Genomic DNA, 24042 nt, shown 5'->3' with positions numbered 1-24042 from the left:
ACCCAAATACATTAGCTTCAGTGCCACATATATAGTCCAAAACTTGTCAGTCACATCAACTTTTATTTCTTTTAATGTGTGTAAAAGTACTGCATATTAAACAGGAATTTTTCATATTCATTTTCTCTGGCAAACAACTGTTTCCAAGTTGTTATACTGAAACTGTAGTGACACATTGATCTCCTGGGGCCATTGAAATTACCTTCCAGCTGTTTAGATCACATGAGGTCAATGTGTAACTATATGATTTATTTCATCTGAGTGCATTTGCCGTTAGCTCTGCGTGGAGTGGAGTACGTTAGTTGCAGATTGCTTATGGATTTAGAAAATTCAATGGAGAGATACTCTGTTTCCTTGAGATGGGTAGTAAAATGGTATTGGCAAGTAGCAATAGGTATAGTGGGTAGTCAGCTGTAGCAAATGTTGTACATATTTGTGATTAACTAGGAAACAGAAACACATCTCTTACCCAATTAAAATGACAAATTGTTTAACAGCAAACATGTTTCAGTATCAGTGACCTTGATATTCCTACATATATATAGCAGGGAATTGCCCACTGCCTGGAAGATGTAAATAGATAGGGAAGATAGAGGAGCTGTAAGTGCATTAAGTTATTAGCCTTGAACCAGGGAGGTTATATACCATGAACAAAACTTCACACTTTTAAGTTTAAATGTCCAGCCTATAAGAAATAATGTTGTTCATGTCGATTCTACAGTGTGCAATTAGAAAGATGACACAGTTCAAAATCTTTTTTCTGAATAACTTCATTTAATATTTTTTGTTTATAATTCTTATGTCAAATCTCATTTGGAACAGTTATCACAAGTTAAGTGCTTTATAATCAGTCAATATAGTCTTTCAAATTTGTGGGAGGGTGGGGGGGGGGGGGGGAGATATAATAGGCATGTGTATGTGTGAGATAGGGAGTTGAGGCAGATGGAAGACAGGGACAAGCAAAGGTTGATGCTAAGGATGTTATGGGAATGAAGGGTATGTTACAGGGTGAGAACCCAGCTGTAAACTTATGTTAGTGGGAATTATCAAGATGGCATGGGCTTTGAAATTTGTTGCAAGCCTGATAAATTGCAATGAAGCACAGACCATGTGATATCACATTGGACCCGCAATTTTTCTGACCAAGTACAATTCCATGGCATACGAACATTGTAAACAAATTGACAGGGCTGTAAATATCAAATGTCATATCATTGTGACACCATGAGGCCCAGTATGTGGAAAGTATATATGAATTCAGTATAGATTCACACAAGTTACTCACTGTCTTCCCCCACTCTGCCCCTTCTCCACCAAACACACACACACACACACACACACACACACACACACACACACACACACACACCTTAACTTGTATGAAAAAGTGTGTTGCTTGTAAAATCTTAAAGCAATCCTGTTCATTTGAATAAAGCCTTTCTTTCTTCATGTGTGACTAGAATATGTTGAGCATGTATGTAACATTCTCTGTCAAGCTAACAGACCTATGACAAATTGTGCAACTTTTACATGAGATTATGTTGTTATTTTCTGTTACAAGACAGACTGGGGATTTTCTCTGCTTGGGGAATGGGTGTTTGTGTTGTCCTCCTCCTCCTCCTCCTCCTCCTCATCATCATCATCACCACCACCACCACCACCACCACCACCACCACCACCACCACTTATGACAGTGGCTAGACTGGATTGTGTAAAAATTGGGAATGCGCAGTTGAGTGCCCCACAAACCAAATATCATCATCATCATCATCATCATCATCATCATCTGTTACAAGAATCTGAGAGAAACAGCAAGAAGTGGTTGGACAGTAATTTTGTAAGTGGCTTCCTTGCAGGTGAATTATTGTTACTAAGCAGTTTTCAGCAAATCTCAGGTTGACAATTATTTCATATTTCTTTATATAGCTATTTCATCATGAATCATGAAATAATTGGTTATCATAACTGTCTCAGATGACTTATTGATGATGAAGTAGTCAAATACTACAAGCCCCTAGAAACTATTTTTATGTGCAGTAAATTACATTTACTTATATTGAGAGTCACCAGCCAGTTTTTGCACTCATTCTGAATCTCTTTCTGAATTTAGCAAGAAATTTACACCAATACCACCTTTTTGTGAGTAAATAAAATTATAGAGACTTTGACAAAAATTACTCAGTTTGATATGGATTTACACAACATTATCTGTATTTCATTTTAGCCTGAAACATCATTGATTTATAGTCTAATGGTTCAAATAAAATTAGATGTTTGGAGATTGCCCTCTTCATGGTTGTGAAAGCCATCAGTGCCATACTTACAGTAGTACTTCAGTGTTTTGCCACACCTGAGCTGAAATTGCATCACTTCCATGCAAATAAATTATCTATCATTTCATCATTACATCACATTTTTTGGTTTGTTTTTAGATTTTTGACTAAAATCAGTTCTCTTTCACTCATGTTTCCTCCTACCCAACCAACATTATATTATAGCCATGCATTACACTGCTTGTGAACAACCACCACTCAGTAAATCAGCTCCATTAGAGTCTCACCAATGTTGATCCTTGAATTGCTAGTTTGCCTTCCTGACAGGGCACTGGATATTTGTCCTATTATTGGGCAATTTCTATTAAGACTATATCCACAGTGATAAAATATATGTGAAAAGAATAAAATACCTTTAATTTTTATTGAAGTAGAGACCATGATCTACCAGTTGCCTACAGAAATGCCAGCCATTGTGGCCGAGTGGTTCTAGGCACTTCAGTCTGGAACTGCGCGACTCCTACAGTCGCAGGTTTGAATCCTGCCTCAGCCATGGATGTGTGTGTGATGTTCTTAGGTTAGTTAGGTTTAAGTAGTTTTAAGTTCTAGGGGACTGATGACGTCAGATGTTAAGTCCCATAGTGCTCAGAGCCATTTGAACCTACAGAAATTTGTTTTTTGCATTGAGGTGATGAAATGTCCAGTTTAATGTGCTCCACACCCATTTTATATGATTACTATTTATGTTCAGCAAACTGCAATAATATTAACACATCTTTGAGAAAAGGAATATTTCAGAAATTGTTTCTTTTACTGAAAATATTCACCTCACATTTATAGTACTGGAGAGTTCTTAAAATCTCATGAAGAGTGTCAAAGCTCAAGTAGGTTCCATACTTAGGAAACTAGTATTTAGGGGCCTTGTGCAGAGATTTTGATGGAGAGGATCAGATACGTATAGTAGGAGGAGCAAGGATCTGTCTAGCTACCAGTTGAGAGTATAGTATTAAATGTGACTTGGAGGAAATAAGAACAGCACCAGCACACACCCGTGTGGGGTTTGTGGACGTTTAGCAGCACTGTGACCTGTACTGGACAACATGGCTGTTAGTCGTGTAAACATAGAGCTGAGTTGATTGCTTTTGACTGAAAGAAAGTTTCATATCTGTGCCGTGTCTGTTGCTGCAATTGGAAGATAAGGATACATAAATCATGGTCTCCACTTGGATATGTGGGGGAAGCACAGATTAGCTAAGTATCATGCAGAAAGTTTAAGGGATGGGGCACAGGCTCACAAGGCAAAATGCCTGTGATTACTGGAGATAGAGAGAGATGTTTTTTAAGCTAGACAGAATATTGAAAGAAATTAGTGCAGAACAGAATCATAATATGTTTAATAGTTTCCAGAAAAATAAAATTAATTTGTTTAATTAGAACATTAGGCAGTCGAAAAATAAGATACATGAGCTTTTTATTTGTCTAGAAGATGTGAAAAATTCTGAAGTGATAAATGGTCCATGCCTCCCAGAACACTATGTAACCACAGGGATGATGAAGCTAACTATCAGGGATTATAGACTAGCATCATTTTCTTGTAGAGTTAACATGAGAAAAGGAAGAGTTGCAACTTAAGTAAATTTGGACATAAAGTCAAAAGTAGTGAAACAAATAGTTTCAATAGATCAGAACCAAAAAGCATGTGCTTGTGAGTTGTTGCTGCAAAATACTTCTCTGGTAATTGCTACAGGCTACAGATCCTGTCTAGGAAATTTTCAGCTATTTATCTACACTCCTGGAAATTGAAATAAGAACACCGTGAATTCATTGTCCCAGGAAGGGGAAACTTTGTTAACACATTCCTGGGGTCAGATACATCACATGATCACACTGACAGAACCACAGGCACATAGACACAGGCAACAGAGCATGCACAATGTCGGCACTAGTACAGCGTATATCCACCTTTCGCAGCAAAGCAGGCTGCTTTTCTCCCATGGAGACGATCGTAGAGATGCTGGATGTAGTCCTGTGGAACGGCTTGCCATGCAATTTCCACCTGGCGCCTCAGTTGGACCAGCGTTCGTGCTGGACGTGCAGACCGCGTGAGACGACGCTTCATCCAGTCCCAAACATGCTCAATGGGGGACAGATCCAGAGATCTTGCTGGGCAGGGTAGTTGACTTACACCTTATAGAGCACGTTGGCTGGCACGGGATACATGCGGACGTGCATTGTCCTGTTGGAACAGCAAGTTCCCTTGCCGGTCTAGGAATGGTAGAACGATGGGTTGGATGACGGTTTGGATGTACCGTGCACTATTCAGTGTCCCCTCGACGATCACCAGAGGTGTACGGCCAGTGTAGGAGATCGCTCCCCACACCATGATGCCGGGTGTTGGCCCTGTGTGCCTTGGTAGTATGCAGTCCTGATTGTGGCCCTCACCTGCACGGCGCCAAACACGCATACAACCATCATTGGCACCAAGGCAGAAGCGACTCTCATCGCTGAAGACGACACGTCTCCATTTGTCCCTCCATTCACGCCTGTCGCAACACCACTGGAGGCGGGTTGCACGATGTTGGGGTGTGAGCGGAAGACAGCCTAACGGTGTGCGGGACCGTAGCCCAGCTTCATGAAGACGGTTGCGAATGGTCCTCGCCGATACCCCAGGAGCAACAGTGTCCCTAATTTGCTGGGAAGTGGTGGTGCGGTCCCCTATGGCACTGCGTAGGATCCTACGGTCTTGGCGTGCATCCATGTGTCGCTGGGGTCCGGTCCCAGGTCGACGGGCACGTGCACCTTCCGCCGACCACTAGCGACAACATCGATGTACAGTGGAGACCTCACGCCCCACGTGTTGAGCAATTCGGCGGTACGTCCACACGGCCTCCCGCATGCCCACTATACGCCCTCGCTCAAAGTCCGTCAACTGCACATACAGTTCACGTCCACGCTGTCGCGGCATGCTACCAGTGTTAAAGACTGCGGTGGAGCTCCATATGCCACGGGAAACTGGCTGACACTGATGGCGGCGGTGCACAAATGCTGCGCAGCTAGCGCCATTCGACGGCCAACACCGCGGTTCCTGGTGTGCCCGCTGTGCCGTGCGTGTGATCATTGCTTGTACAGCCCTCTCGCAGTGTCCGCAGCAAGTATGGTGGGTCTGACACACCGGTGTCAATGTGTTCTTTTTTCCATTTCCAGGAGTGTAGATGCATTATTGAGCTACCTGTCAGACAAGAAGAAACAGTTAGTAGTTTGTGGAGATTTCAAGGTAGATGTCTTAAAAGATACCGACAGGAAAAAAAAGAACTCTAATCATTATTTGTGTGTTTCAATCTAGTTTCAGTAGATAATTTTCCAACTTGTGTGTGCAGCAAGATAGTAAGACATGGATTGATAACATTTTTATAGACTGCTCAAGTTGAAACAATTAATGTTTACCCAGTTGTTAATGTACTATCTGATCATTATGCACATTTAGTGAAAATAGGCAATATAGCACCTTATAGCCCTGAGGAAGATGCATACATAGCAGTAAGGCTTGTTAATGAGAACAGGATACAATGTTTTAAGAGTAAACTAAAAGAGGTGGTATCACTTTAGATCTGAGGAAATTCTCTCTGGATTCCAGCGGCTATCTGATTTGGTGGAGGCTGCGAGTCTTGCTTGCGAGATGAAGGCAGAGCTCACCATCTGCAGCATCGTTGACTGCGGACCTTTGGTGCAGAGCCGGGTGGAGGGTCTGAATCAGAGGCTCAGACGGTTTTGCGACTGTGTTGGCTGCAGATTCCTTGACTTGTGCCATAGGGTGGTGGGGTTTTGGGTTCCGCTGAATAGGTCACTCAGCTGGCGGCTACACAGGTAGAGCAGGCTGTGTGGCGTGGACTGAGCGGTTTTTTAGGTTAGAAGGCCTCGGGAAAGTATGGGGTGGGCTGCAATCTCAAAGGGTGCATGGCAAATACAGGACGTGCTTGGATCAAGGAACAGTCAGAATTGTAGTTTTAAATTATTGTTGTTGTGCTGGGAAAGTCCCTGAGCTTCAAGCGCTAATAGAAAGCACAGAAGCTGAAATAGTTATAGGTACAGAAAGCTGGCTAAAGCCTGAAATAAGTTCTGCAGAGATTTTTACGAAGTCTCAGATGGTGTCCAGGAAAGATAGATTAGGCAGAATTGGTGGTGGAGTGTTTGTGTCTGTCAATAGTGGTCTATCTTGTAGTGAAGTCGAAGTAGATACTCCGTGCGAATTGGTATGGGTGGAGGTTATACTTAACAGCCGAACTAAGTTAATAATTGGCTCCTTCTACCGTCCCCCAGACTCCGATGATATAGTTGCTGAACAGTTCAGAGAAAATTTGAGTCTCGTAACAAGTAAATACCCCACTCATACTTTTATAGTTGGTGGGGACTTCAACTTCCCTCTATATGTTGGCAAAAATATTTGTTCAAAACCGGTGGTAGGCAGAAAACATCTTCTGAGATTGTCCTAAATGCTTTCTCCGAAAATTATTTCGAGCAGTTAGTCCACAAACCCACGCGACTTATAAATGGTTGCGAAAACACACTTGATGTCTTAGCCACAAACAATCCAGAGCTAATAGAGAGCATCATGACTGATACAATAGAGAGCATCATGACTGATATGGGGATTAGTGATCACAAGGTGGCTGTAGCTAGGCTTAATACCGTTTCTTCCAAATCCACCAGAAACAAACGCAAAATAATTTTATTTAAAAAAGCGGATAAAGTGTCACTAGAAGCCTTCCTAAGAGACAATCTCCATTCCTTCCAAACTGACTATGCAAATGTAGACGAGATGTTTCTCAAATTCAAAGATATAGCAGCAACAGCAATTGAGAGATTCATACATCATAAATTGGTAAGAGATGTAACTGATCCCCCATGGTACACAAAACAGGTCCGAACACTGTTGCAGAGGGAACGGAAAAAGCATGTGAAGTTCAGAAGAACGCGAAATCCCGAAGATTGGCTAAAATTTACAGATGCGCAAAATTTGGCACGGACTTCAATGCGAGATGCCTTTAATAGGTTCCACAATGAAACATTGTCTCAAAATTTGGTAGAAAATCCAAAGAAATTCTGGTCGTATGTAAAGTACACAAGCGGCAAGACTCAGTCAATACCTTCACTGTGCAGTGCCGATGCTTCTGTTACCGACGACTGTGCTGCTAAAGCGGAGTTACTGAACACAGTTTTCTGAAGTTCCTTCACCAGGGGAGACGAACGGAATATTCCAGAATTTGAAACACGAACAGCTGATAGCATGAGTTTCTTAGAAGTAGATACCTTAGGGGTTGCGAAGCAACTCAAATCGCTTGATACGGGCAAGTCTTCAGGTCCAGATTGTATACCGATTAGGTTCCTTTCAGATTACGCTGATACAATAGCTCCCTACTTAGCAATCCTATACAACCAGTCACTCACCGATAGATCTGTTCCTACAGATTGGGAAATTGCGCAGGTCACACCAGTGTTTAAGAAGGGTAGTAGGAGTAATCCATTTAACTACAGACCTATATCATTGACGTCAGTTTGCAGTAGGGTTTTGGAGCATATTCAAACATTATGAATCACCTCGAAGGGAACGATCTATTGATACATAATCAGCATGGTTTCAGAAAACATCGTTCTTGTGCGACACAGCTAGCTCTGTATTTGCACGAAGTAATGGCCGCTATCGACAGGGAATCTCAAGTTGATTCCTTATTTCTAGATTTCCAGAAAGCTTTTGACACCGTAACTCACAAGTGACTTCTAATCAAGCTGCAGGCCTATGGGGTACCGTCTCAGTTGTTCGACTGGATTCATGATTTCCTGTCAAGAAGGTCGCAGTTCATGGTAATAGACAGCAAATCATAGAGTAAAATTGAAGTGATATCAGGTGTTCCCCAGGGAAGCGTCCGGGGACCTCTGCTGTTCCTGATCTATATAAATGACCTGGGTGACAATCTGAGCAGTTCTCTTAGGTTGTTCGCAGATGATGCTGTAATTTACTATCTAGTAAGGTCATCCGAAGACCAGTATCAGTTGCAAAGCGATTTAGAAAAGATTGCTGTATGGTGTGGCACATGGCAGTTGATGCTAAATAACGAAAAGTGTGAGGTGATCCACATGAGTTCCAAAAGAAATCCGTTGGAATTCGATTACTCAATAAATAGCACAATTCTCAAGGCTGTCAAATCAACTAAGTACCTGGGTGTTAAAATTACGAACAACTTCAGTTGGAAAGACCACATAGATAATATTGTGGGGAAGGCGAGCCAAAGGTTGCGTTTCATTGGCAGGTCACTTAGAAGATGCAACAAGTCCACTAAAGAGACAGCTTACGCTACACTTGTTCGTCCTCTGTTAGAATATTGCTGCACGGTGTGGGATCCTTACCAGGTGGGATTGACAGAAGACATCGAAAGGGTGCTAAAAAGGGCAGCTCGTTTTGTATTATCACGTAATAGGGGAGAGAGTGTGGCAGATATGATACGCGAGTTGGGATGTAAGTCATTAAAGCAAAGACGTTTTTCGTCACAGCGAGATCTATTTACAAAATTTCAGTCACCAACTTTCTCTTCCGAAAGCGAAAATATTTTGTTGAGCCCAACCTACATAGGTAGGAATGATCATCAAAATAAAATGAGAGAAATCAGAGCTCGAACAGAAAGGTTTAGGTGTTCGTTTTCCCCGCGCGTTGTTCAGGGGTGGAATGGTAGAGAGATAGTATGATTGTGGTTCGATGAACCCTCTGCCAAGCACTTAAATGTGAATTGCAGAGTAGTCATGTAGATGTAGATGTATATAAAGGATGTTTGGAAATTCCTATTACTAAACTCTAGGACTTGTAGAGGGGAGTGAGTACATAATATTTTGAATAGGAACCTGTGTCCAGAAATGCACCATTTCTGTTCTACAACAGTTTCAATTCAGATGTTCAACATGTCCACTTCTGCTGATGAAAAGAGAAAAGTCTCAGAGTTGCTTGTCCTTGTTTTCAGTAGGGCAGACAGGATGATGTGTGCTACGTGGACTGCCCCTTGTGTATGCAAAGTTTAATTTATGAGATTCCTGTAGAGATGGAGGAAGCTGCTGCACCAGAAATTGAAGAGACCACAGGTGGGATGGAGAGTGTGTACCAGAAAATGCTTCATAGGTAACAGTGTTGGTGGTTGCCACATCAAGGTGCTATTGTAATGCATCAGTACTGTTTTGTCTGTACAGTATGCTTTTTGTTTTGGAATAATGTAAACATGTGTAAGTGTTAACACAAAAAAATGAGTTTAAGTGTTAAATGGATGTTTTGCTATTTTTCCTTTTGAATTGTTATCTAATAATTGTACTGCATCATTCCTAATTCAATTCCTCAAGCAGACATGTATGAATTAAACATCTGAATTGAAACCATTGTAGAATGGAAACGATACATTTCCGGAAATAGGTTCATTTTCAAAATATTATGTAGTTACTCCCCTCCACAAGTCCCAGAATTTTGAAACTGGAATTTCTGAATACCCTGCATGGAAAGATATACTAATGTCATATTCAGTTAATTCCATAATAAATTTGTGTCAATATATGAAAGTTGCTTTCTGTAAAAGTTATCCAGAAAATCCACTAGAAAAACTAAGTTTTAGATAACTAATGGAATTAAAGTGTCATGTAAGAGAAGGAGGAAAATTTATATTAAGGCTAGAATCAGATGAGATCTGAAATTACTTGCATACTACAAAAATACTGTAGTATTTTAAGGAAGTTCATTAAAATGTCAAGAAGTATGTATGTCCTGACTGAAATTAATAATGCAGATTATAAGATTATAACCACATGGAATATTGTCAAACAGGAGGTAGGACAGCCAGTTATTGTACAAGATACCTTAACAGTGAAACTAAATGATAGTATTTTGACTGATAATTCACAATATGTGAATGCTTTTAGGAATCACTTTCTAAATGTATCAGCAAAAATAGGATTAAATGCTTCAGTTGAAGAAGCAAGAGGCTATATTAAAAATGTCATTCATCATTCCAGAAAACTATAACCAACTTGAAGTAGCACCAAACTCTTCACTGAAATTAATAGAATTATAAAAATTCAAAAGAAATAAAAAAAAAAATGTGTCTCATATGGTGTTGATGGGATTTCAATATATGTAATGCATCACTAGTGAGAGACAGCTTAAAGTATCCAGTTGTTAAACTTCTTCAAAAGAAATGTGACAAAAAGACTTAAATAATTATCATCCAATTTCCTTACTGACATATTTTTCTAGAATATTCAAAAAAGTAATGTACTGAAGAGTATTCACACATTTAAGTAGAAACAATATACTTAGCATGTCACAGTTTGATTCCAGATGGGTTGGCTGATTGAGAAGGCTGTTTATACATTCACTTACAAAATATTATAAGGCTTAAATATTAAAATATTACCAGTTGTTATTTTTTTGTGATCTTTCCAAAGAAAAGAATATGATTGTGTAGGTCATACATTCATGTTTTATGGAATCAATGGCCTTACACACAACTGGTTTGAATCATACTTAACAAACAGAATACAGAAAGTTGTGCTCAATAATCCAAACTATGACGGAACAGTAGAAAAGTTTAGTGACTTGGGGAGCAATTTGAAAGGGAGTCCCACAGAATTCAACTTTGAGTCCACTCCTATTCCTCACATCTGTAAATAACCTGTGATGTCCATACCTGCAACACTAGAGGAAAAATGACATTCATTACCCTTTGTTAAAGCTGTCAGTGGCTCAGAGAGTAGTTTAATTTGCAGCAATAAAAATCTTGGATCATTTGTGCAATACCATAAAATGTCTGACAGGTAGCAAAGCAAGTTTTAAATCTAACCTCAAGTCATTTCTTCTGGACAACTCCATCTATTCCATATAAGAATATTTATATAAAAGCTGGTAGCCTGGAAAAAGACCTAGTTCTTAAGTGTAGTTGCATGAGTAGCACTAAAGATAATGTGTTCATATATGTTAACACTGATCATGTGTATTTGTTTTACATCATTTCAATAAAAGTATTGTTTAAGTAATGTGTGGAATGTATAACTAACTAACTAACTTATTGACTAGGTACCATAAAATCAGTACTATGAGGCACTGCTGGTAGTTGAGAGTCCATACACATCATGCCATCAAATAAACAGTATTGTTGCTTGTATTCGTCAGTTTGTTGATTCCATGTCCATAACATCATTTGCAAAACCAGCCATTACAGATTACTAGACACCACAATGGCCAAATTTGATAACAAAAATGAACAGAATAGTCATTAATACTTCTCACACTATTAATGAAACACAATTAAAGTAACTAAAAAAATTAAACATGCTATTCTTTCATACAACATGTGCTGCTATGGAATATACTAAATTTGAAAATATAAATAAATATAAGTTTATGTTACATTACAACACACTAATGTTTTTTCATTATGAATTTATCTATAGGATAGGTAGAGTAGCTCAGAATAAACAGTATTTCTTTAAATTTAAAATTTGAGAAAATAATGTTATCTTTTCATCTAGTGTTGTAGTTGTGGGTTTTACTACACTTATTAGATTGCAATATATGACCAACACCAATATATGACCAACTCCTTGAAGAGGTGCTTATTTTCCCAAAACAATTTTCTTGTTCAGTGATCAGTGCTTCTTGAATATTGTGTCATAAGATACTAATGAGTGGAAATATGTGAAAGATGTTAAGAGACTGATTTATTTGTTTTTAAGACTAGAAATTGGCAATTGAAATGGATAGAAGACAAGGTGTTAACATTATGGGAGAATGAGGACATAGATCAGACTGTAACTCCATATTGTTTATTTATTTATTTATGGTGAAGGTAGTATCAGTGCATTTAAACCAAACAAAATGCTTGTTATTTTTGGGGGCCAGAAAAGATTCCTGTACATGGGGTATAAACAGTTATGATCATGATCCCTGTTCGTGTTCTGTGGTTAACACATAGAAACCTCCATCCATGTTAAAACCACAGACCACCAACAATACCTCGACTTTGATACTGTCATCCATTCCACACCAAACAATATCACTGTCACAGTCTAACTGCCTGCATGCAGAATATTTCCAGTAATGGTCAATCCCTTTTTCTGGTGTTCTATAGACCTTGCCAAGGGCATAAAAAATAAACACTACCCTCCAAACTTATGCCAAAAACGATTCACCTGGACCATCTCATCCTGTGTTTCTAGCACTCAATTGCACCACTAACCAACCACAAAGAGCCAGTCTCTTCGTCCCTCGTTACCCGATATCACCCAGGATTGGTATAGCTGAACCATGTGATCTTACCAGTGCTTCTACTACTTTTCTTTATTTCTCAAAATGAAATGAGATGTATTCTCCCCAAAATTCAACTTGTTATGACTGTCTTCATGATGGGGTATGTGGGTAGTTGGCATCTATCTTCAAGTGCTTGCCAGTTCAGGTTTTCCAGCATTTCTGTGGCACCCTCATGTGGGCAAACAAACGTGTGACGATTGGTGCTACCATTCTTTGTGTACATTCAATATCCCCAGTTAGCCCTATTTGCTATAGGTCCCAACACAATTTTCCATATTCTAGGATGTATGCATGAGTGTTTTAAGCAACCTTCTTCATTGAATGACTGCCTTAAGTCTATCACTTACTGTATTTGTAACTGGGCCTATGTGATCATTTCATGTCTTATCCCCACAGATTGTTATAGCCAGGTTTCCAGGATGAATTTTTAAGTCTGCATTGGAGTGTGCACTGATATAAAACTTCCTGGGAAATTAAAACTGTGTGTCAGACCTGGAACTCAGGACCTTTGCCTTTTGTGGGCAAGTGCTCTACTGATTGAACTACCCAAGCACAACTCACGATATTTGCTCACAGATTTACTTCCAACAGTACCTCACTCAGACCTTCCAAACTTCACAGAAGTTTCATACAGTTTTAATCTGTCAGGAAGTTTCATATCAGTGCACACTCCAGTGCAGAGTGAAAAATTTCTTCCAGAAACATTCCCCATGTTGTGGCTAAGCTATGTTTCCACAATATTCTTTCTTCCAGGAATGCTAGTCTTGCAAGTTTCACAGGAGAACTTCTGTGAACTTTGGAAGGTTGGGGATGAAGTACTAGTGGGAGTAAACCTGTGAGGATTGGTCGTAAGTCATGCTTGGGTATTTCAGTCAGTAGGGCACTTGCTCGTGAAAGGCAAATGTCCTGGGTTCAAGTCTGTAGTCAGCTGAATCATCTGCAAAATGTCTGAAGTTATAATTAATATTGATTATGAGGACATTAATATAAAATATGAACAGGAAGGGTCCAAACAAAGTTCCTAAGGTCATGCCCGAACCTACTACATTTGTCAATGACTCTCCATCCCAGATAACATACTGTACCCTCCCTACCAAAAAAAATTATCAATCCAGCCACAAATGTTGTTTGACACATCATTTGACTGTACTTTCATAAATGAGTGTTGATGTAGTACTGAGTCAGATAGTTTTTGGAAGTCAAGAAACAGCATTCAAGGTGTCAGGAGGAAAAAAAAAGAACATGTGTTTAATAATGCATTCTGGTTGGCAGTCTGTGTGGAATACCTCATTATGTTTGTGCTCAGAATATGTTGCAAGATTCTACAGCAGCTATTAGTGCATAGTTGCATCTGTCATTGTGCAAAGGGCTGTACACATGAGGCATAGAACACTGCACATACTGTGTTAGTTATTGTTGCTTGATTTTCTTAGAATAAATAATATTCTTAAAGTCTTATTTAAGATTTATATGTGATTATATACTCTGCTTTATTTTTTGCAGCATACGAATGAGTTTGACAGTAGTATTGTCTATTGCATCATTCTTGCTAGTAGCTCTTTCTGGTGTGAAATGGGCCACTTTTCTTGGTGTAATCGCTACCTCATTTGGATCAGGCCTTGGTGAACTTACATTACTTGGCTATACATCTTCATTTAACTGGTAACTAAATTTATTTTTTCTGTTATCTTTCTGCATCTTTTTATATTTATATGCTATCAAGATTAAGAATGCAACATGACTTTTGGATTTTGCAAGTGAAGTGAAATTGATTGTAAGTATCTACATATCAATTATGGCAGGTGACAACCATGTAACAGTGGCTAGCAAAACCACAGAAGAGAAAATAAAAGCAGCTGGAAGAACATAAATGTGTTGGCAATTCAGTATAAGCTAAAATCAGCCAAATAGTGTTTGGCAGAAAATAAAGAGGAAAAGATTATTTTGTGCTATGAGTGTGTGTTAGGGTTCCAGTGGTAAATGAGAAAAGTCTCATTATGTTCTGTAGCCATCTATCACATGCAAAAATCAGCCACTGTGTGACTGTGGTTAAGATGGTCTGATTGATAAGTCTTGACTACAAACAAAGACTACTTGCAGTTTGCAGGAACATGGATTACTGATCCCCTCTGGAGCATCTGTACACAAATACCAACAATAATGCACAAGCATTGCTTCATTGCAATGGCCTTGATATCTTTGTTCCATAACAGAAATGTCCTGATGGAATCATTCTCCATGTTCCTCACTGACAGCTCCACAACTAGAAGGGAAAAAGTCTAGGTTGGAGTGGAGAAAATGGATTTTAAGGGACATGTTGCATCCACGGTTATGGTAGTCTTGCAGTCACACTGTCATCAGCTGTGAGTGTAGCTGTCATCTCTTTTGTTGACTAAAAATCAACAAACACTTCCCTTGAAGGCTTCCCAAGCTTTCTTTTCTTTCCCTCCAGAACTTGGTCAAATGCAGGATTCTTTACAAGTTTTTGAATTTTTGGCGCAATACAAAAACCTTCCTTAACTTTTGCATCACTTAATTTTGGAAATTTCTCTCTTATGTACTTAAAGGCCCATCCTTCTTGATTCATGCCTTTGACACAATTTTTCATCAAACCCAGCTTGATCTGCAGGCGTGGGAGATCATCATCTTATGTGTCAATGAGAGGCTCGACAGCGACATTTTTCTCACTAGGGTTAAGATTTCTTGCAGGCTAGTCTGCTTAAATATAAAGTTATTTCCTATCCCTATTGTCCCACATACATAAGAAGCAACAATGTTTTGTGTACCCCAGTTATGTTCCTAAGAGTATGGCAATGAGTTTTAGATAACCTCACATTTTTCATTTGTGTTTCATGATATTTGATTGAGTCTAAGAGGGCTGTTATATTTGCATATGTCTCCTTCATGTGAACTGCATGACCAACAAGAATAGAAGGAAGACAGTTGCCATTGTGAAGTAATACAGCTTTCAAACTAAGCTTGGAGGCTTCTATGAATAGCCTACATTCAGTTGGATCATGGTTCAAATTCAAACACTTCATCAAGCCATTAAGGTCACAGCAAACAATAAGATTGTTTTTCTTCCCCAAAAAGGGGAAGCAGTTCCACATGACTTTTTATGTACTGTGAGTCTGTGACAACACTTTTGGGATGATTCCAGTGCTGTAGCTGAGACACAAGAATTTTTGCCTTCTCCTTTGACAGGTTAGGGTCTCTAATGAGATCACTCAATTCTGCTTGACTCAGTCTGTGTGATTTATCATCTTTTCCTTCAAAATCAGGATCCCGGAATGAGGAAGGCTTGTTTGGTTCTTCTTCTTCTTCTTCTTCTTTCACACTGTCTTCATTTTCTGCTTTAAGCACACAATTTTCAGGTGGAGTAGGGACTGGTAAATTATCTGAATGCAGAATGGGCTGAGTAGCAAATTGAAGATTTAGGTTCTGGACTGTTCTTCTTTCCTTTTTTGTAGGGGGAGTCAAGCTGAAATAGCAGTCATCTGTATGGTTTGTAGGCTTCAGCCAGACCATAGGCACAGCAAAAGCCAAAGATCATTTCTTATTTTTGAGCCATTATCGCAGTGTAACTAAACATGCATTGCAACATATATGTGGAGCCCAAGGCTTATCCTGGTCTCCTACTTTCATATCAAAATAATGCTGATAGGCAGTCTTCATGAGAAGCAACAGATTGCATTTCTGTGAGGAAAATGTTATTTCACCACAAATGTAACAAAAATTATTCACCATGTTTACACATTTTCGTGGCTTTTTAAGAATTTTACTTTAAAAACATTTTTAAGCCAGAAATTCTGCTGCAATTACAGCAGAAACTATATGAAACTCACAGTCACAGCAACAGTATCTATGTTTATGATTTACAAACAGCTTAAGAGCATTTGAATTTTGTTATTGGACAGGTGTGCCACCTCCAAAAACAAATTACCCGCAAACTGAAATGTTGACTATAGAAATGACACGTCACTTCACCCCCAAAGCAAGAGCTAATCTGTCATTTTTATGGTGGTTTTTTAATTCATCAAATGGAAATACATAAGAATTAACTATTCCTGAGCCTGAGACATTTTCATTGTTGGGCATATTATCGCATTTTTGAAAAATTCTGTTACCTACTGTGCCAAAGGAGAATTCAATCTACAAAACTAATAAATTATGAGACAGTCATTTGCCAGTAATTACCTCGAGAAGATGAAATGTTTAGAACTGCTGATAGACACATATAAACATAATCCTAATTTTTGGAAAAGTGTCTATGTTTATAACTTACAAGCAGTTTAAGAGCATTTGCGTTTTGTTATTGGACAGGTGTGCCACTTCCAAAAACAAAATTACCCCCTTCTTTCCGGAAGTAGGTTGAGGAAGGTCAAAAAGAAAGACCAGGTCACTTGGACCCAGTGGTAAGAGAGACTCACATGTAGTGGGTGTGGGATAGCAGAGCCCTTACCATCTGAGCCATCCATTCACAGCTGATGGGTCATCTCATACTTCGAACATGCCAATACCTCCATCCAGTCCAAACTCTCCAGAATATTTCTTGCAGATCTTTTTAGATTCACAGTCTTGACGGAAAGAGTATGAAGGGGAATGGCAGAATCATTTTGTAAAGCTTGTTACTAGGATGAATTTTTCACTCTGCAGCAGAGTTTATGCCATTACAAAACTTCACAGCAGATTAAAACTGTGTGCTAGGTTAGTGTAGCTTAAAACATAGGAGAGACAGCTGCTGACAGACTGAACCTGTGAGACAGGCGTTGTATGAAAATTAAGTGTTCAGGTTCAAGTGTTAGTACATTATACATGTGCTTTTCTATTTCCTGTGTTTCCATTTCCTCAATATATATTTTTAATTAGTAAAACTGTACATTCAATTGAGTTAAACAACATGCATTTTCTGCTCACACTTATTTGTCCCAGAGATTATCGTGATTTCATGTAGCACACAACTTATAGAATCTTGTATTCTGAAAATTTTGCTGGGTTTCAGTGATTTGGTTTCTAGGAATTTATATGCTCTTATACTATTGAAAATTCATTCAAACAATCAGACATGCTTTAGGCAGATGAGATTGTTAAAGTATTCATAATAAAATGCTGAAACATCTGCAGAATAATAGAAGAGCATATAAACTCCTGAAAACCAGCAATGCTCTCATAATATGATATTCTGTAAACTGTGTGCTACATGACATTGTAATAATCTACATCTACATCTACATGACTACTCTGCAATTCACATTTAAGTGCTTGGCAGAGGGTTCATCAAACCACAATCATACTATCTCTCTACTATTCCACTCCCTAACAGCGCGCGGGAAAAACGAACACCTAAACCTTTCTGTTCGAGCTCTGATTTCTCTTATTTTATTTTGAAGATCATTCCTATCTAGGTAGGTTGGGCTCAACAAAATATTTTCGCATTCGGAAGAGAAAGTTGGTGACTGAAATTTTCTTAAAAAGATCTCGCCGCAACGAAAAATGTCTTTGCTGTAATGACTTCCATCCCAACTCGCGTATCATATCTGCCACACTCTCTCCCCTATTACGTGATTATACAAAATGAGATTCCCTTTTTTTGCACCCTTTCGATGTCTTCCGTCAATCCCACCTGGTAAGGATCCCACACCGCGCAGCAATATTCTAACAGAGGACGAACGAGTGTAGTGTAAGGGGTCTCTTTAGTGGGCTTGTTGCATCTTCTAAGTGTCCTGCCAATGAAATGCAACCTTTGGCTCGCCTTCCCAACAATATTATCTATGTGGTCTTTCCAACTGAAGTTGTTCGTAATTTTAACACCCAGGTACTTAGTTGAATTGACAGCCTTGATAATTGTACTATTTATCGAGTAATCGAATTCCAACGGATTTCTTTTGGAACTCATGTGGATCACCTCACACTTTTCGTTATTTAGCATCAACTGCCACCTGCCACACCATACAGAAATCTTTTCTAAATCGCTTTGCAACTGATACTGGTCTTCGGATGACCTTACTAGATGGTAAATTACAGCATCATCTGCGAACAACCTAAGAGAACTGCTCAGATTGTCACCCAGGTCAATTATATAGATCAGGAACAGCAGAAGTCCCAGGATGCTTCCCTGGGGAACACCTGATATCACTTCAGTTTTACTCGATGATTTGCTGTCTATTACTACGAACTGTGACCTTCCTGACAGGAAACCACGAATGCAGTCACACAACTGAGACGATACCCCATAAGCCCACAGCTTGATTAGAAGTCGCTTGTGAGGAACAGTGTCAAAAGCTTTCCAGAAATCTAGAAATACGGAATCAACTTGAGATCCCCTGCAAAAAATGTAACTGAGTGTGGAAAAGGTACTTATATATGATGCTGGTATAAGCTGTAGATGCACATACAAAATTCCTTTAGCTGTAAGGGGAAACATGCTTCTCAGGTGGTTCATTGTGTGTAGTGTACAATAATCTGTGGCTATATACCTATTTTATATCAGTTTAATACTGTGAATGATACATAGAAAGAACAAGAACAATTCGAAGTCCAAAAATTTTTGAGTATGAATTAAAGCTTAATATAATATTCCATGTATGTTTTCCTTATTTTACTAGGAACCCGATTACTGCATGGTCCTCAGGGACTGGAGCAGCTGGTGTACTGGGAGCTGGTTCATATGCTGGTTTCACAGCGCTTGGCATCAGCCCAAATGATTCATTGTTGATTATGTTAGCAGTACCAGCAGTAATGGCATTGTCGTGAGTATATTTTAGCATTTCATTACTTCTATGGAGTTTTTGTTATCTGTTGTGGATATAAGTCATAGTGAATTAATATTTGATTGACAAGTACATAAACTTCTAATGTCCTCAGGTAGCACTGATACATTTACAGCCTGCTCACGTCATTCTATACTTCTAATTTTTTCATTGCTTCCCTGGAATATGTCATGTTCAGTTTCCAGCATTAATCTAGTAAGTTAGCACAGAATGAAAACCACAGGTTAGATGGTCACTAAACAAATTATTCTACAAGTATTTGTATCTACAGTTACTTCATGCCACATCTAACATTATACACTGATGAGCCAAAACATTATGACCACTTGTTTAATAGCGTGTTGGTCCACATTTCAAACACAATGCAGCAGCGATTCTGCTTGGCATGGACTCTACAAGTCGTTGATAGGTTTCCAGAAGTGTGTGGCACCAGAGGTCTACTCACAGGTCACTAAATTACTGGGCTTTGGTTTGTGGGCATGCAGTTGGCACTTGATGTGTGTTCCAGTGGGTACAGATCAGGAGTATTTGATGGCTAAGACATCAATGTGAGTTCACTATCATGCTCCTCAAACCACTGCAGCATTATTCTGGTCGTGTGCGTGGAGAGTTATCCTGCTGGAATATGTCATCACTATCAGAGAAGACCTCAACAGTGAAGGGATGCAGGTGGTCTGTAATAATGTTCACGTATTTCACTGCTATCATGGTGTTTTCGATTATTACTGTAGTCCCTTAGAAGCCCAACTCAGTGTACCTCATAGCATAATTCAGCTCTTGCCGGCCTGCATCTGTGGTGCGGTGCATGTTTCAAGCAGCCATTCGCCTGGATGATGGTATATAAGGACCCAACCATTGACCTGTTGTAACAAGAAATGTGATTCATTCAACAGCCAACATGTTTCCATTGATTCCATGCCCACTGCAATCATAACTGGCGATATCTTTGGGCCAATGCAGGAACACATAGGGGTCATGTAATGCAGAGCTCCATGTTCATCAGTGGGCTTTGAACAGTGTGCTACAAAACACTTGTGGCTGCACCAGCTTTGTAGTTGTCAGATCTGCCACAGATCACTGCATCTCCTGGATTACACAGTGGGTGATCCTCTGACATCTACATTTTGTGATGAGACCTGGATGTCCAGTACCACATGGCCTACATGTTATTCTACCTTCCTTCAACCACTTCCCATAGGTGCTGAAGACAGTAGTATGCAAACAGCTGACCAGTTTCACCATTTCAGAGATTATTGTTTCCAGCCACAGCACCTCAACGATGTCTCCTTTGTTAAAAGCATTCATATCAGTGGATTTCTGCATTCGCAGCCCATGTCTTTGCTATGCTGAGTGCCCACTTGTCTCTTTTCTGCTTACATTCTTTCCTTACTGTGTCACGTTCCTGCAACACCACCAGGAGGCATTCAACATCACAATGGGTGGTGACCATAATGTTTTGGCCCATCAGTGTATGTGAGAAATGGTTTCCAGATGTACATCTACACCCTAGTCCTTAAAATAAAAGAGAGTTGATTTTGTGGTCTATGTTCTCAGTGTAGTTGTTGCAAAATCAGAATTTGATTTGAAAATGTAGTCATTTTGGCATTTGTATAAAAAGCTTTGCAGTCTGGCCTGCCTCCCACCATTTCAAACTGGTATTCCACATATAGAAGGACATGATTAGCTCGGTGGACCCTCTGAAGAAACCTAATGTAAATCTTGTTCCATTATCATAAAAGTTGAAGCAAGTTGAAGGATAACAGTTTTCAAGAAACTTTGAAATTGTGTAAAGAAGATTAAATACCAAATTTTGCCATATAGTCAGATGTTAAATTATTGTTTATTAGTCATTAGGAGGATCATCATCATTGTCATCATCATCATCATAATCTTCATCATTATCATCATCATCATCATAGATTTTGTTCTCTCATATCTAGCATTTGTTCAGCACTGTCATCAAATCTTCTTATGATGTTTTTTGGATGTTGTCTCCAGTATGTGCTTACCACACCTGTCCTACATTGTGAAGGTGAAAGGCAGCCTCAACTATGCCTGTCTCCGGACCAAGTAATAATTGTGTATTTGGGTAGAACAAACATATCATGAAATGATTGTTAAAAATCACCTGCACTTCACATCTATGCTGGCTGGTGCCTTGTAATTACTTTGACTAATAACATTTATTTCTGTTACGTTCATACTCCTTAGACTTCAGTACAAAGAATGTTTTAAACTTGGTCTTGCATTATCTTATTTCTGTGTTGTTGCCCTTCTTATTGTTTCCCTATTTCATCATGTTATTACTAAAAGCTGTACCTTTATTTTGAATTGTTGCCACATAATGACTTTAAACAATGAATCTTTACTGTTCTCACTGCCATTATCTGTAAGATAAAGTACTCAGGCTTAATAAATGCTTTTTCCTGATTCTTTCAATGTCATTTCTACATTTAACTGCTTTCATACATCAACTTACTCAATTGACATAAGGTGCAGTGGTGCTCCTGTCCATATCATTGTCAATGGGTTCACTGGCCCATAGTGTCTGGTATTTAGACTATTGTCCACTACTTTTTAAACAAGTGCAGAGCTCATGTCCCATATTTGTGTATGGAACAATTGGAACATTAATACACACTGAGCATAGGTGTCACAACTCAGGGAATCCACATGCATGAATTGTTCTTACTTTCTTTTTGGTTAAGATGTTGATCCGGGGGGGGGGGGGGGGGGGGTTTGAAGGAAAAAAAAAAACTTTCTGGCAGTGTGTGGGATGGTGGATAATAATTATGCTGCCTGTACTCTAATTTTGTAAGTTGAAATGTTTGGTAGTCTTCTGTGATTTTTAGATACCACAGCCTTTCACAAGGGCCTTAAAACTATTGGTGCAGACAGCTACATCAATGTTCACACACCTGAGAATAAGTATGAAAATCTTTACAGCTTGTCCCATCATTCTCAGCTTTTGAAACAGTTCAGAGATGATTTCTGCTGTTTGTTTCCATTTCCAAAAAGTTAATTGCTCTCCTTAAAAGTGGAGAATTATCTCGGACACTTCCCACGTGGTTTTCTATAACATAGCAGCCGCCACAAAAAACAGAACATGGAGAACGAAACATAGGTTTTCCATATAAATTCATAATCAAAGCAAGCTCACTTTTACAAAGTTTCACCACTTACACATGATATATCATCCACCTGAAACACAGTAATGTCAGCCATTATGAACGCCATCCAAGGCATAAGTGTACATGAACAGATTCACAACGGAGCATAGCACATTCCCATATGACTGACAATGATCAGATAACCTCCCAGGTGCAGACACCTCATCACTTATACATTCTTGGTGCGGATGGCAAAGGGGAAGCTTGTTCCAAAACTGCTTCTAGTGTTTGCAACAATGCCCAAACAGCACCCATTTTGGTTAACAAAATTATTTATATGATTGTTAGTTGAAGACTAACAGTGATTTCAATTTTCATATAAGTGTTTCTGCACTTAATATATGTTCTATAAAATCCTTAGCCCAGTAAATCTTAGATTTTGAACTCCAGAATTTCCCAAATGGAACCAATGGTAGCTGGAAGCATCTGGACATCTGTGTTCTAAATCTGTACCTTTTAAAATTGTCAATGTTGTCTTAGACTTGGTACAGCTTCATTATTACATATAATGAATGTAATGCTGTCATATAATCTTTGTAGCTTAATAACAAAGATTAGTTAATCTAACTCTTTGTACAAGATTTAGGTATGAAAATTGGTTTTTCCTTAAAAATTCAAGAAGTAGATGTATCTTCATGGTAACATCTACCAAATGTTTGTTCGATAAATTGAACTTAATTCCAGAATTAGAACGCTGTAACTTTAATATTACATGCATATAATGTTGTGAAAAAAGTGGAATAATTCAAAAAGTAAAATCTACCATGTGTTTACGCGATAAACTGCATCTAGTTCCAAAAGGAGAACTTTCTAGCATTAATATCCCTTGCCTGTTAGAACTGAACACAACATGGATTTCAGAAGTAATTAATTAGTGAGCCATGTTGAGATTCACAATATTTAACCTTTTCTTTGTCTTATGTAACCTGACCAAGTTTTGAAACAATATTTAGACAATGAATTTCATATAACATGCAGTCTCACACACACACACACACACACACACACACACACACACACACACACACACACACACACACACACACACAGAGAGAGAGAGAGAGAGAGAGAGAGAGAGAGAGAGAGAGAAATGTAAATAAATCAGTGCCCACTATCAGACATCAACATCACATATACAATTAAGGCAAGGCTAGCCAGTGTCCCCTTCAGTGCAGATGCTGACCATACTCAAACTTGTAAGTTCAGAATGGGAAGCAAGTTGAGAATGGGGGACATGCCAGGGTAGTCCATGCAGTTGTGAAGACCACTATATTTGGATGGCTTAGTGGTCAAAGCATCTGTCTAGCAACTAGGAGACCTGGGTTCAAATCCTAGTCCAGCACAAAGTTTCAACTTTCCCCATTGATGTAAATCAATGCCCTTTAGCAACTAAATGTCATTAATTTGTTTCTGTCTGCATTCTCAATTGCTGCAGGAGCAAAATGATGTTTATTCTTTTAGACACCACTTATACGAGATATGTTCAAAAACTTCCA

General features: G+C 39.0%; 1 protein-coding gene across 16 annotated transcripts in view; it reads left to right on the top strand.

Moving 5' to 3' along the window:
• LOC126299310 (battenin) overlaps window positions 1-24042 on the top strand; it is a 225610-nt gene that overhangs the window by 176063 nt on the left and 25505 nt on the right. For all 16 annotated transcript variants that reach the window (XM_049991115.1, XM_049991114.1, XM_049991118.1 and 13 more), the window contains 2 exons: window positions 14110-14268; window positions 19212-19355. In XM_049991115.1, the coding sequence (XP_049847072.1) occupies window positions 14110-14268; window positions 19212-19355 (303 nt within the window). The remainder of the gene's footprint in view (window positions 1-14109; window positions 14269-19211; window positions 19356-24042) is intronic.

Source organism: Schistocerca gregaria, chromosome X (genome assembly GCF_023897955.1).
Source record: "Schistocerca gregaria isolate iqSchGreg1 chromosome X, iqSchGreg1.2, whole genome shotgun sequence".
Lineage (NCBI taxonomy): Eukaryota > Metazoa > Arthropoda > Insecta > Orthoptera > Acrididae > Schistocerca > Schistocerca gregaria.
This window is presented reverse-complemented; position numbering and strand designations above follow the sequence as displayed.